Source organism: Hyla sarda, chromosome 2 (assembly GCF_029499605.1).
Source record: "Hyla sarda isolate aHylSar1 chromosome 2, aHylSar1.hap1, whole genome shotgun sequence".
NCBI lineage: Eukaryota > Metazoa > Chordata > Amphibia > Anura > Hylidae > Hyla > Hyla sarda.
The window spans coordinates 89,634,505-89,649,043 of NC_079190.1; the positions used below are offsets into that span (position 1 = coordinate 89,634,505).

Genomic DNA, 14,539 nt, shown 5'->3' on the forward strand with positions numbered 1-14,539 from the left:
TCATATTGTAGTGCGCACATCCATATTATAGTGTACACATCCATATTATAGTGTACACATTCATATTATAGTGCACACACTCATATTATAGTGCACACATTCATATTATACTGTACACATCCATATTATAGTGCACACATCCATATTATAGTGCACACATCCATATTATTGTGCACACATCCATATTATAGTGCACACATTCATATTATAGTGTACACATCAATATTATAGTGTACACATCCATATTATAGTGTACACATTCATATTATAGTGCACAAATTCATATTATAGTGCACACATTCATATTATAGTGCACACATCCATATTATAGTGCACACATTCATATTATAGTGTACACATCAATATTATAGTGTACACATCCATATTATAGTGCACACATTCATATTATAGTGCACACATCCATATTATAGTGCACACATCCATATTATAATGTACACATTCATATTATAGTAAATACATCCATATTATAGTGTACACATCCATATTATAGTGCACATCTCCATATTATAGTGTACACATTCATATTATAGTAAATACATCCATATTATAGTGTACACATCCATATTATAGTACACACATCCATATTATAGTGTACACATTCATATTATAGTAAATACATCCATATTATAGTGTACACGTCCATATTTTAGTGTACAAATCCATATTATAGTGCACACATCCATATTATAGTGTACACATTCATATTACAGTGCACACACCATCTTATAGTGCACACATCCATATGATAGTGTACACATCCATATTATAGTGCACGCATCCATATTATAGTGCACACATCCATATTATAGTGCACACATTCATATTATAGTGCACACATTCATATTATAGTGTACACATCTGCATCATAGTGCACACATTCACAAAATAGTACATTCATCCACAACATAATGCACACGTCCATATGATAGTACACAATATAGTACACACATTCCTGTCATAGTGCACACATCCACAACATAGTGTATATATTCACAATATAATGTACACATCCATATTATAGTGCACACATCCATTACATAATGCACATATCCATATTACCGTGTACACATTCACAACATGGTGCACACATTCACAATATAGTACACACAACCATATAATAGTGCACACATCTATATCATAATGAACACATTCAAAATATAGTACACACAATCATAGTATGGTGCACACATCCATATCATAGTGCACACATCCATAATATAGTAAATACATCCATACTATAGTGCACACATCCATAGTATAGTGCACACATCCACATATGCACAGAAGATATGTTGCTCAGCCCTTGCTCCATGGGTGTCATAGATGAGGTGCAGGTGTATACTGAGGTGTTCAGCAGAAGGTCCTAGGATTCTGCTCTGTTCTGATCTTCTCTGCTCTTATTCTCCCAGCTCTATCCCTATCTCCATCATAGCTGCTCCAGGTACAGACAAGAGCGGGTGTTTTCTGGCTGACTGAGTCCTGAAATGTTCAGTACTACTCAGACAATACAGAGATGGGAGGGAACAAGGGGCTAGGATAAGCCTGTGCCAGGCAGAGGAGGATTGGAGGAATATGAAATGATGGAAGGAGGGGGTCTCTTCTGCTCACCACTGGAGGGGCTGGGGGTGGCAATGGACCTTGAAACTCCTTCCTTGGACTTTCTCCTGTAACACATCACACTTCCACATCCTCAAAGCAAGTGGATAATCCCATACTTCCCTTGTTATCTTTCAGCCTTGTCCCCCCCCCCCCCCCAAAAAAAAAAAACTAAAAAAAAAAAGAAAAACTCCAGCAGTCCACCTCTTCACTGCCCTCTTCTCACCATAGACAGAAAGTGGCTGATTCAATGGGGAAAGGTTTCATCCCTGCTTTAGATCCGACTATACAAATACACTGGACAGGTCACTGCTCCCTGAGCTAGGAAGACCCCCATTTGCATCTTTTTTTTTTCCTTAAGAGGGGAGCAGGTCCCTAGGACAAGAATGGATCTCCTCAGCTTGGCTTTTGCTATCTTCTGCCAGTGGATTCTTCCCAAGGTAAGGGAAACTAAGTGGAGAAAGTGCTGTAAGCTGCGGGGATAGCAGGGTTAATGGAGGAGTATGGGGACAGGCTTGGATCACCTTGTTTTTCTAAATTCATGAAAAAAAAATGAACCGCTGAAAACTTGTTTGAGAAGAAAACTGTGGCAGAAGCAGGAGAGAAGTAGGTGGGAGATGCTGCTTCTGCCTGTCCTCAATGTGTGGGCTGCTGCTGCTTCTCTGAGACTAAACACATTGAGTTTGGGTTTATTGGCATGGGACTTGTTTGCTAGCTCAGTATATAAGTAGTAGTAGCTTGTGACTACCCTGCTGACCCTGCAGACTCTGTATCTCAGTGTTTTCCAACCAGGGTGCCTCCAGCTGTTGCAAAACTACAACTCCCAGCATGCCCGGACAGCCAACGGCTGTCCGGGCATGCTGGGATTTGTAGTTTTGCAACAGCTGGTGGCACCCTGGTTGGAAAACACTGCTCAAACAATACTACGACTAAAGTCTCTTCTTATCTTTTTCTTCTGTTGTTCTGCTATCTGCACTTAAATGTTATATGCTCTTCTGCTATCGTCAGGAGAGAGTCTGACTATAGCGTACCTCAATGGGATTAGTGACAGGTAGCCCGGAATAATGTCTGTCCCATGATCACTACTTTCTCTGACCCTCCAGAAACGGCATATATATATATATATATATATATATATATATATATATATGTGTGTGTGTGTGTGTGTGAATTCTATCACAAGCACTTCTGTACACTTTCTACTCTTGAATTCTCACTTCCTTATCCATTTACATCTGAAGCCTCAATTGCTGGGGATGGATGGGTTAATTTTTCTCATCTATATAGGGTCTTCTGCAGGGACGGGCACAGACATTTTGGGGAGCAGGGACTGAACTAAAAAAAGGGCACTTGTAATAATTATTTGTAAAAATGCCCACATAATGATGCCAGTCCAGATGCCAGTCCAGGGCACTTAAAAGAGGAACATTAAAAGGGCAGGGGCTCAAGCCCCCTTTCTAGTCAACCTGTGCAAGTCCCTGGTCTTCTGTCACATATAAGAGTTACCAGAGCATTTATAGACTTGCAAGGTCTCTGGTTACATTCCGTAGCCCATCACACAAGCGTGTTCTGTGTATCAATGAATTGGCAAATTATCACTTAGTGCCCCTGGTACACAGGAGTCCAAAGTATAAGAATGGTATATACTACATTGTGATGAATCATAGAATGTGTGTTAAAATTATCTATACGTTAAGGTTAAGCTTATACCTTTGTCCTGTTATAATGAGGGAAAGAGGGTACCACCTGATACTGGGCATGCATTCTAATAAGATGGCTATTAACTCCTTAGCATAATATTCTAGATCAAACACTTCCAGGCCCACAGGGCACAGATGACTGGATACTGGATATTGCCTAAAAGGTGCCTTTGGAAGGGGGGCTCATTGTGTAGTATGAAATTTGTTGTGAACGTCGTAGACTGATCATTTGCTTTGCAGTTTTCAAGGTTACTGAGATTTCATCCACAGATAAGCAAGATATAGACTAAGCCATAAAACTCAGGTATCACGACAGGTAATATAGAACAGAGTCCACCTCGCCTCTCCATGCTCGGTGCTCGGACCGGTGCCCCGCAAGGCACCCAGAAATTCTGAAGAATAAACAGGAGGTCCAGCACTACGATGATATGCAGCTTTAATCGGATAGACAACACATGGTAAAATCGACAGTCAGACGTGTTTTGAGTGCATGCGCACTTCCTCGGTGTACCAAGTCACCGAGGAAGAGCGCCTGCGCTCGAAACGCGTCTGAAATGCGAAACGCGTCTGTCGCTTTTACCGTGTGTTGTCTATCCGATTAAAGATGCATATCATCGTAGTGCTGGACCTCCTGTTTATTCTTCAGTATCACGAGAGGTAACCCCGAAATCTAACTGCTTCCAAGTCTCACAGCTTGATGTACTGTACACAACAGTAGACTTAGAAAATGGGATTTTTGCTTGACCTGTTTTATTAGATCAGTGTTTCCCAGCCAGGGAGCCTAAAGCTGTTGCAAAACTACAACTCCCAGCATGCCCGGACAGCCTTTGGCTGTCCGGGCATGCTGGGAGTTGTAGTTTTGCAACAGCTGGAGGCACCCTGGTTGGGAAACGTTGTATTAGATATTGAGCTGTCCAGTGTGAGGAGTAACAAGTAGCTGCCAGACCTCAGCTTCTCTAACTCCTGGGAGGGAGATATAGCTTGGGAAGGGGGATAGAAGGGTTAACTGCGCTCAGAGTTCGGTAGAGTTTGGCTATAATCCTATGGGATACAGGCATCAGTATGCATTGGTACTTGGTATATAGTACCAAGACTTTTACACTGGGGTATACAATACATCTCTAGAGGTGGCATAAATACAAGTATGCATATGTTATAATCCCTACAGATCTATAACCTATACTTCCATATTTATTTTATTTACTAAATACATGTCGCAGTGTTACAAAGTGTGCGGTCCAAGATTTCTTCCAGTTGTAAAAGTGCAGTAGACGTTGTACATAGACCCACGGTACAGCTTGGGTTATGTCACTGCTCTCATAATATCACATCAGCCCTCATTTCTGGCGCTGCGTCACGAAAATGATTTATATTCTCAGTGAACCTAAATGATAAATGAATAGGATTTCTCATAGGCTGCTCATATGCGGTCTTATACCGCCACATGGTCAGACTCTTGTATAATAATTGGTGCAGGACATCATTAACGGCCATTATTATTCTATTTCTCTATTGTCTTAAATCCACAGGTTACAGATGGCATTGTCGCTTCTAGAATAGACCACCCTTACCTGCTCTATGTGATTTCTTTCTTACAAAGTCGTGTCCGGATGTGCCGCATATCCATACAATACATTCATCTTGTAGACTGTCAGCTCTTGGGGGTGGTCATTCATTACTATTTAAAACTATTTAAGATGAACAGAATTTTATTATTTTTGAGGACAATTTAGCGTTGGCCCTGGGAATATTAATGAGGGTTAAGATGGCAGAATAGTTTATTATAGAAATTAATTGATTTGTATGCAGCAGGGATCTAGGTCTGGTACAGAACCAATGTCCGCTGATGTGTTTACCATTGTGTTACTATGTCACTATATGCGTCTTATCACAACAGTTCTTAATACGCTTTTTTTTTACCATACATAATGCTTATTATTGACTGTTACAGTATATATACATATATATGTATGGAGTTATATATCTATCACTATATATATATATATATATATATATATATATATATATATATATATGTATTCTATTATATTATAGATTTTCTATCTTTGTTATGTAATATTACCCATGTACCAGTTGTATACAAAGGAGCAGTTAAAACAGTTTTCCACCAGGAATTATTTGAAGACATAGGTAAAGATACCAAACTATGTCTTAGGATAATACAAATGATTTACAAACATACATTTGATTTTCATAGATGAAACAATTGTTTCCCACGGACCCGTACAAAGCAAAGTATAAAGTCTTGGGAGAAAATCATAAAACAAAATGTTTAATTAAATTGTAGCAGCTAAATCCATATTCAATAAATGACCATAAAGTCATGTGGTGTTTAAGTTACATTACCGTTGTTACTCTCATACTCCACAGGTTTACGTTACATCAGTATTGTTTCCTTAGTACTATATTTGTAGGTTTGAGTTATATTATCACGGTTACACCTGTATTATATTGGAAGGTACGAGTTACTTTATTATGTTTACCCCAGTGATCTATAAGTGTTTTTGAGTTACATTATAATTTTGAATCCGGTACTGTATAGGCAAGTTTGAGTTATTTTACTAGACCAGTACTATATTGGGTGGTTTATGTTATTTTACTGTTACTAGACCAGTACTATATTCAGTGGTTTAAGTTATTTTACTGTTTCTGGACCAGTACTATATTGGGTGGTTTAAGTTATTTTACTGTTTCTGGACCAGGACTATATTGGGTGGTTTAAGTTATTTTACTATTACTAGACCAGTACTATATTCGGTGGTTTAAGTTATTTTACTGTTACTAGACCAGTACTATATTGGGTGGTTTAAGTTATTTTACTGTTTCTGGACCAGGACTATATTGGGTGGTTTAAGTTATTTTACTGTTTCTGGACCAGGACTATATTCGGTGGTTTAAGTTATTTTACTGTTTCTGGACCAGGACTATATTGGGTGGTTTAAGTTATTTTACTATTACTAGACCAGTACTATATTCGGTGGTTTAAGTTATTTTACTGTTACTAGACCAGTACTATATTGGGTGGTTTAAGTTATTTTACTGTTACTAGACCAGTACTATATTGGGTGGTTTGAGTTATTTTCTCACTGTTACCCCAATACTATATTGGGAGGTTCAAGTACCTTTATATATTTTACACTGGTACTCTATAGGGAAGTTTGAGTTACCTTCTAAGTGTTACCCCAGTACTATATTGGGATGGTTTGAATGGCATAATCATTGTTAACCCTGTACTGTATAGGAAGGTTTGAATTACATTATCATTGTTACACTGGTACTTTATAGGGTGGTTTGACTTACACTGTCATTGATACCCCAGTTCTTTATAGGCAGGTTTCTGAACATGTTATGGGGAGTTTTCTCTAAAAAAAAAAAAAGTATGAACACAACAGTTATAAACTCGGTATACTGAGACTTCAGATAAAATATATGAATACTTGGTCCAATTAGATGACTTGAATTTCTCTACATACCATATAACATAAGAAGAGGCCGATCACTAAACACTGAATACCCTATTTCCCCTCTGATCACATGAACGCCAGTTTTCACTCATCTACTTATTCTTGTGTCTCTTCTCCTGTCTCAGATTTGTTGTTCAGATGTCGAAAATTCCTCTTTTTGAGTTGTTCTATAAGTAAAATATGGATGTCTATATTCAGGAATAGGCTTAGTATCCAATCAATGACCATGCCATAGATGTATTTACATATTGGATGTACCTTGCTATTTTTCACATACTCTTTTTATTGCTTCTTTAAAGAAAAAAAACCATTAGGGGCAAACATTGGTTAGAGGCCTAAAGAATTGGAGGAGTAAAGTAGATGGACCCTTGTAAGTTATTTCTGTATATAAAATAGACTTTCATGGTTCTTTTTGATAAAAGTAGAAAGGCTTAGGCGTATTTCAAATATAACTCAAGTGTAAAACTTAAATGGTTTCTCAAGCTTTTCCAGCATGAATGAGTCATCTTATTTCATCAAAGAAAAAACATTGGAATACAATATATGGATTTATAAGTGTAACGTAATACACACAGTGCTTGTGTCTTATAATAGTCTGAATTATGGCTGACAGGAATTCATTATTAAGTGTGATCTAAAGTGATGCCAGGGTAGAAATTCATAGGTGTGATTCTATAGTGATCGGGTAGCCAATGATAGGTATGATCCTACAGTGATACCAGGACAGACATACATAAGTATCATCCGATGGTGATGCCAGGGTAGACATTCATAGGTGTGATTCTATAGTGATCGTGTAGCCAATGATAGGTATGATCCTACAGTGATGTCAGGATAGACATACATAAGTATCATCCGATGGTGATGCCAGGGTAGAAATTCATAGGTGTGATTCTATAGTGATTGTGTAGCCAATGATAGGTATGATCCTACAGTGATACCAGGACAGACATACATAAGTATCATCCGATGGTGATGCCAGGGTAGACATTCATAGGTGTGATTCTATAGTGATTGTGTAGCCAATGATAGGTATGATCCTACAGTGATGCCAGGATAGACATACATAAGTATCATCCGATGGTGATGCCAGGGTAGACATTCATAGGTGTGATTCTATAGAGATCGGGTAGCCAATGATAGGTATGATCCTACAGTGATGCCAGGATAGACATACCATACATAAGTATCATCCTATGGTGATGCCAGGGTAGACATTCATAGGTGTGATTCTATAGAGATTGGGTAGCCAATGATAGGTATGATCCTACAGTGATGCCAGGATAGACATACCGTACATAAGTATCATCCTATGGTGATGCCAGAGTAGACATTCATAGGTGTGATTCTATAGAGATTGGGTAGCCAATGATAGGTATGATCCTACAGTGATGCCAGGATAGACATACCGTACATAAGTATCATCCTATGGTGATGCCAGGGTAGATATTCATAGGTTTGACCCTATAGTGATGCCAGGATTGACATGGATGGGTATGATCCTATAGTGATGCCAGGGTATACATTTATAGATGTGATTATATATATTGATCCAGGGTAGACAATAATAGGAATGATCTTTGATGATGCCAGGGTAGACACTGGTGAGTGTAATTCTATAGTTATCCAGGGTATACAATGATAGCGGTCATCATATGGTGATGTTAGAGTAGACATTGATCATATAGCTATGCCAGGGTAGACATTGATAGTTGTGATTCTATAATGATCCAGGCAAAACACTAATCGTTGTGATTCTATAGTGATGGCAGGGTAGATATTGACAGATGCGACTGTAAATGTAATGCCAAGATGATAATAGGCATGATCCTGTAGTGATGCCAGAGTAGACATTGAAACGGTGTAATCATATAAAGATGCCAGGGTAGACTTTGGAAGATGTGATCCCATAGTGATGCCAGGGTAGACATTAATAGTTGTCCTTTCAAAGTGGTGCCAGATTAGACATTGATGGGTGTGATATAATAGTTGTGCCAGGATAGACGTGAAGAAGTGTCCACATTGTCTTTAGGGTCTACATCTCTATGTGTAACTGAAAGGCGAGGAATGCAATATGTAGTCAATGCTTGAGTAAACCAATATGCAGACCCAACTGGTCGAGCAACAATTTTTAGCTATAAATGATTTTGTTTGAAATAGTAAAAAATAAAAATAAAAAAACCTCTATGGCCTTGTTCCTTCTTTTCAGATTTTGCTTTTTTGTAGCAAATACTGGTCAAAAATAAATAAATAAAAATAAAACACAAAGCTAAACTGCAAAACTGCATTATGTGGAAAAGACCCATCTCATTTGCATATTTTTCCCCAAAGTTCAATGAAGCAAGTATGGCCCATAAGTCTCCTTGTGCCTTTTTGGCACTCTCCTCAAGGAGAATCCTTACTTCGTAAGAAAGGACCAGTGGTACGTCTTATCTCATGTCTCTTTTACGTCAATAGATTCCATGAACTGATACGTTATACCCAGCATAAATATGCATTTAGTAGACAAATGGGCTTCTTCTGCATCATCTGCATCTAGGGTTAAAGGGGTACTTTGGTGGAAAAAAATTTTTTTCAAACCAACAGGTGCCAGAATATTAAACAGATTTGTAAATGACTTCCAGTACTTATCAGCTGCTGTATGCTCCAGAGGAAGTTATGTAGTTCTTTTCTGTCTGACCACAGTGCTCTCTGCTGACACCTCTGTCTGTGTCAGGAACTGTCCAGAGTAGGAGCAAATCCCCATAGCAAACCACTCCTGCTCTGGACAGTTCCTGACACGGACAGTGGTGTCAGCAGAGAGCACTGTGGTCAGACAGAAAAGAACTACACAAATTCGGCTGGAGCATACAGCAGCTGATAAGTACTGGAAGTCATTTACAAATCTGTTTAACATTCTGGAACCAGTTGATTAGAATTTTTTTTCTTCCACCGAAGTACCCCTTTAACCCTAGATGCAGATGATGCAGAAGAAGCCCATTTGTCTACTAAATTAATATTTATGCTGGGTATAACGTATCAGTTCATGGAATCAACTTCCTGTGGAGCATACAGCAGCTGATAAGTACTGGAAGGATTAAGATTTTTTAATAGAAGTAATTTACATATCTGTTTAACTTTCTGGCACCAGTTGATTTAAAAAAAAAAAAAAGTTTTCCAACGGAGTTTAAGGTCCATGTTCTCTCAGAATGGGCTTCTTCCACATCATGTAGGGTTAAAGGGGTATTCCAGGAAAAAACTTTTTATATATATATATCAACTGGCTCCAGAAAGTTAAACAGATTTGTAAATTACTTCTATTAAAACATCTTAATCCTTTCAGTACTTATGAGCTTCTGAAGTTAAGGTTGTTCTTTTCTGTCTAAATCCTCTCTGATGACACCTGTCTCGGAAAATGCCCAGTTTAGAAGAGGTTTGCTATGGGGATATTCTTCTAAACTGGGCGGTTCCCGAGACACGTGTCATCAGAGAGGATTTAGACAGAAAAGAACCACCTTAACTTCAGAAGCTCATAAGTACTGAAAGGATTACGATTTTTTTAATAGAAGTAATTTACAAATCTGTTTAACTTTCTCGAGCCAGTTGATGTATAAAAAAGTTTTTTCCTGGAATACCCCTTTAAGGTCCATATTAATAACTTTGATGACCTTTAAATGGTTTCCGTAGATACCTGGCCTTTTTCTTTGTTAATCCTTTCACAAAATAAATGGCAAAGTACTAAGTGATGAAGGACACTAACTTACTCACTGTGGAATACTAGTAAAGGGGGTTCATATTTTGTAGAGAGCACAATACAAGGGTGATGTGAAACAATATACACTGCATAAACAGTCAGCATAACCATAAAGAAATCTACATGAATACACATTGGTTATATCTATCAAAAGGTTTGTGGCCAAATACTTTATGTCTTCAATAAGGAAAAAGTAGAAAGCAGTGGTTCCCAACCAAGGTGCCTTCAGCTGTCGCAAGACAAAACTACAACTCCCAGCATGCCCGGACAGCCAACGGCTGTCCGGGCATGCTGGGAGTTGTAGTTTTGTGACAACTGGATGGGAAACACTGGTGAAAAGTGTCCTTGAACATTTTGTGGTACGTTTATCAATATTATGTGAAAAACTGGAATGTGCAGACCTATTGTGTGCCATAGGGATCAAACACTTGTTTGAGTCTGTTTCCTTGTTAATGGTGAAAACAGGTGCCATAGGGGAGTGGTCAAGGTGGAGCCTGTATGCGCAGTTATGCAGAACAATGGGGGAGATTTATCAAAACCTGTCCAGAGGAAAAGTTGCTGAGTTGCCCCTAGCAACCAATCAGGTCGCTTCTTTCATTTTTAACAAGACCTCTGCAAAATGAAAGAAGCGACCTGATTGGTTACTATGGGCAACTGCACCACTCTTCCTCTGCACAAGTTTTGATAAATCTCCCCCAATGTTTCTTTTATGTTTCACCAGTTTCCCTTTTGGGAAACATTTTTGTAAGTGACCATGCCACCCTCTAACAATCTGAACAATATAAATACAAATGTACATGCAAATAGTGATGCGAACCAAGCTATATACTGCGCTGAAAGAAAAGAAAAACATAACGCTTATTTATATATGTTACTCACTGTGTCATGCAGATGCTTTACATGTCTTTTTTGTATGTGCTTAGCTTCTGTATTTGGCTCAAAAATCCCTCAGTTCTGCTGCTCACCCATTCTGACATCCACTGCTTAAGAACGGGCGTGTCCAAACACTGAGCTGACCCTTAATCACCATGCACACACTTCTTCCCTGAGTCTGCTGTGCTGTGCTGGGTCTCTTCATCCAATCAACGCAGGCTTCTCTGTAACCCCCTCCTTTCGGTTTTCAGACAGAAGTCTGATAGACAGGACAGGAGTGAGCACAGAGGAGTGCTAATCCAGCCTTCACTTACTGGACTTTGTCCATGCCTGTGCTTCACTGGGACAAAGATGATTCTGCAGTCGGACAGGATTATGTTCTGGATGGTATGGGGACCCCTGGTGGTCTTTATAAGCCATGATTTCTATAGAGTAGATAAAATTTTTTATGAAGTATATTAGAAAGGTTAATATTTTGCCAAGATGTGCAACATATAAAAAGTTTTAGATTCTGACGGTGGCCATTTTTTTTTTTTTTACTTCTGCTATATACTGGCTCATAATAGGAAATATTTTCATTAGATAACTATGGGATATTTACCATTACCGTCATTTCAGAAGTAGGTCTAAAGTAAATCTCAGCCAGTGTAGGAGGTCATTGGATTTATAAAGAAAAACACACCCCTCTTGATAAATTCAGGAAGAAAGAACGTAAACGTTATGGTTGTCCTGTTTTTTTTTTTACTATAAAGTATAAGTCAGTGGGAAACAGATGGCATACAGCAGCATCCAGTTTTAGCATCCTTTAGTGTATGCATTTTTTCCTAAAAAAAAAAAGTTTATTATATGACCTACTGTTTTTGTATGTTTATTGCTCCTTTAATTTCCATTGCAGATAATTGCAAGAGTGTTGAGTACGCTCTGGCTGTGGTCTGGGTGGTATTACCTAAACACACTCCAGGGCTGATACCCACTTGTCCCCTGATTATCCCGATACCTTCCAGTGAGAAAAGCGTTGGGACCTGTGTATATAACATTGGCGTGTAGTGTGTAACATTGGCGTTATTACAATACACACTTTGGTCCTCATTTACTAAGCTGAAACCGACCATTTTTTGTCAGGTTATTTTTGCACAGAGTGTCTGTGACATGTCTGCGCCAGTGTGCGTCAGGAAAGTCCCACAAACCCGACATTGCACTGTGAAAATCCGAAAAAGGGGCGTGGTCTGCCGCAAAGGGGGTGTGATCGACCCAAAAGGGGTGTGGTTTCACAACCCGACCTATTTGCTATTGAATTCACAGAAAATCCTGTGATAAATGGCTAGAAATTTCCACCTAGTAAAAGCTGGTCAGAAAATGTTCCCGACTTTTCCCTATAGTAAATAGAGAGGAATCCTGCAAGTCTGAAACAACATTTCCCACTAGTAAAAACCCAACACAAATAAGGCCCTTTGTCTTTTTTGTTTCCTTTGTCTGGGTATATTGTTATGATACATTATTGGAGCTTAGCAATATTCATATCCACACATATTTATTAGTGTCGTTTTGGTCATGTAGGTGGTTTACTGACGAAGGACCACTGTGTTTGTAGGTCTTTATATATCTTTTGCCCTTGGGGTTGTTTATTTAATATATACCATTAAAAGCTATGTTTTAATACTAGTGTTACAGTATTAATTGGCACAATATTTGGTAATATCCTGTGACAGTGTGGCAAGGAAAGGGTGTATTTCTCTAGCTAACCCTGGAGAAACCTCCACCTGTGACCTAATAAATGAGGTAGCAGAAAGGGCAAGTGTGTTTAAAAGGAAGTCAAACAGAATAATCTGGGCTCTCCCCAGAAGACAGCAAGGTGGCTTTGGGGGGAGGCCCGAGCTGTGAGTGGCCCCAATGTTGAAGTGTGGACAAGACACACAGCAAGAGGTTGCAAACGCTGTGTGTGAACAGTGAGTAGAAGGTTGCAGGAGGCATAAGTTTAATTGGTCGGGAAAAGCCCACCAGTGGACAGTCAGGGCATTCTGGATTGCGTAGTTAGTGACTAGACTGCCTAGGGTTTTCTTTGTTCCTGTGTTATGTTTTTATTTATCCTGCAACCTATCTAACAAAGATGGCGAGGGGCTGGACTTGCATAAAGTACTGTTGTTTGCCTGCTGATTGAAGTGGAAAGGTGTCCTGTAGCTGTGTCAAGGACAATCCCAGAGCTATCCCCAGGGTGAAATCCTTACAATCCATAGACATGATTTTCTTTGAATTTATTCAGTATATGTACCTGGAATCCCATGGAAATGCAGTTAACCCTCCATGTTATCATATCTGTAACACTGTTACATTTCCACTAAACATGGAAAGGATCCCTGTCCCTTGTGTTTTCTTTAACATTGATCCAAGACTATACTGTAAATTGTGCTATTTAATTTTTTATACCATCGGTTTGTTATAGGAACCTATACTGCATCTTTATGGGTGAATCATTGGGAAAGCTCGAAGGGAAAGTCCATAAGGTGAATGACAGGTAACGTTATTTGTATGTCGAGCAAGAAGCTCGGAGGGTGTTGTGAAACCTGGGGACTCAGCACGTTCACCCTCCATATACCGTCCCTAGACTCTACAACTTAGTTGGTATGCCGAGAGTATCTGTTACTTGTTCTGTACACACCATAATCTTATTGAGGCAGTAATGTAATAAGGCCGGCCGCAGTTGTGGTGCCACCACCACATTGTGCTGCCTGGGGAGTCAGCATTATATTACTCTGAAACGTGTTGGCTGCGCGATTATTGCTGTGCTATAAGGGTATTGGGAATAGTCCCCCCCCCCCAATGTCGGTCAGTGATGTTATTAATATCCAACTGTTGTAGCCATTCTAGAAAACACTTTGTCAAAAAAAAAAAAAAAAAGACGATGAATTCCTGTCATGTCATGGGCCAGGAACTGATGGAAGGTGTGGGAAATCACAAACCATCAGCTTTGTTAGATTTACCTTTATGGATTTGCGTGGGCATTGACATTCATTTTCCATCATTGGGGGGTATACAAATGACACTATACATGCTGATCACTGTAATGATCTCCACTTATCTCTCTAATGAAGCCCACTGTTCGAAGATCGCAGATGTATGCATATGCCATTATA

The 14,539-nt window shown here is 39.1% G+C and overlaps 1 protein-coding gene and 1 long non-coding RNA gene across 2 annotated transcripts in view; one reads left to right on the forward strand and one right to left on the reverse strand.

The window, feature by feature from the left end:
- The first annotated feature begins 1,755 nt into the window (after positions 1-1,755).
- NXPH4 (neurexophilin 4) overlaps positions 1,756-14,539 on the forward strand; it is a 271,548-nt gene continuing 258,764 nt past the window's right edge. The window contains exon 1 of the mRNA XM_056562524.1: positions 1,756-2,057. Coding sequence (XP_056418499.1) covers positions 2,004-2,057 — 54 coding nt within the window. The 5' untranslated portion in view covers positions 1,756-2,003. The remainder of the gene's footprint in view (positions 2,058-14,539) is intronic.
- LOC130358768 (uncharacterized) lies at positions 4,889-11,068 on the reverse strand. Its single transcript, XR_008889644.1, has 4 exons — positions 10,937-11,068; positions 6,812-6,969; positions 6,639-6,700; positions 4,889-5,005 (listed from the first exon to the last, which is right to left on the reverse strand). It is a non-coding gene; the product is annotated as an uncharacterized LOC130358768 (long non-coding RNA).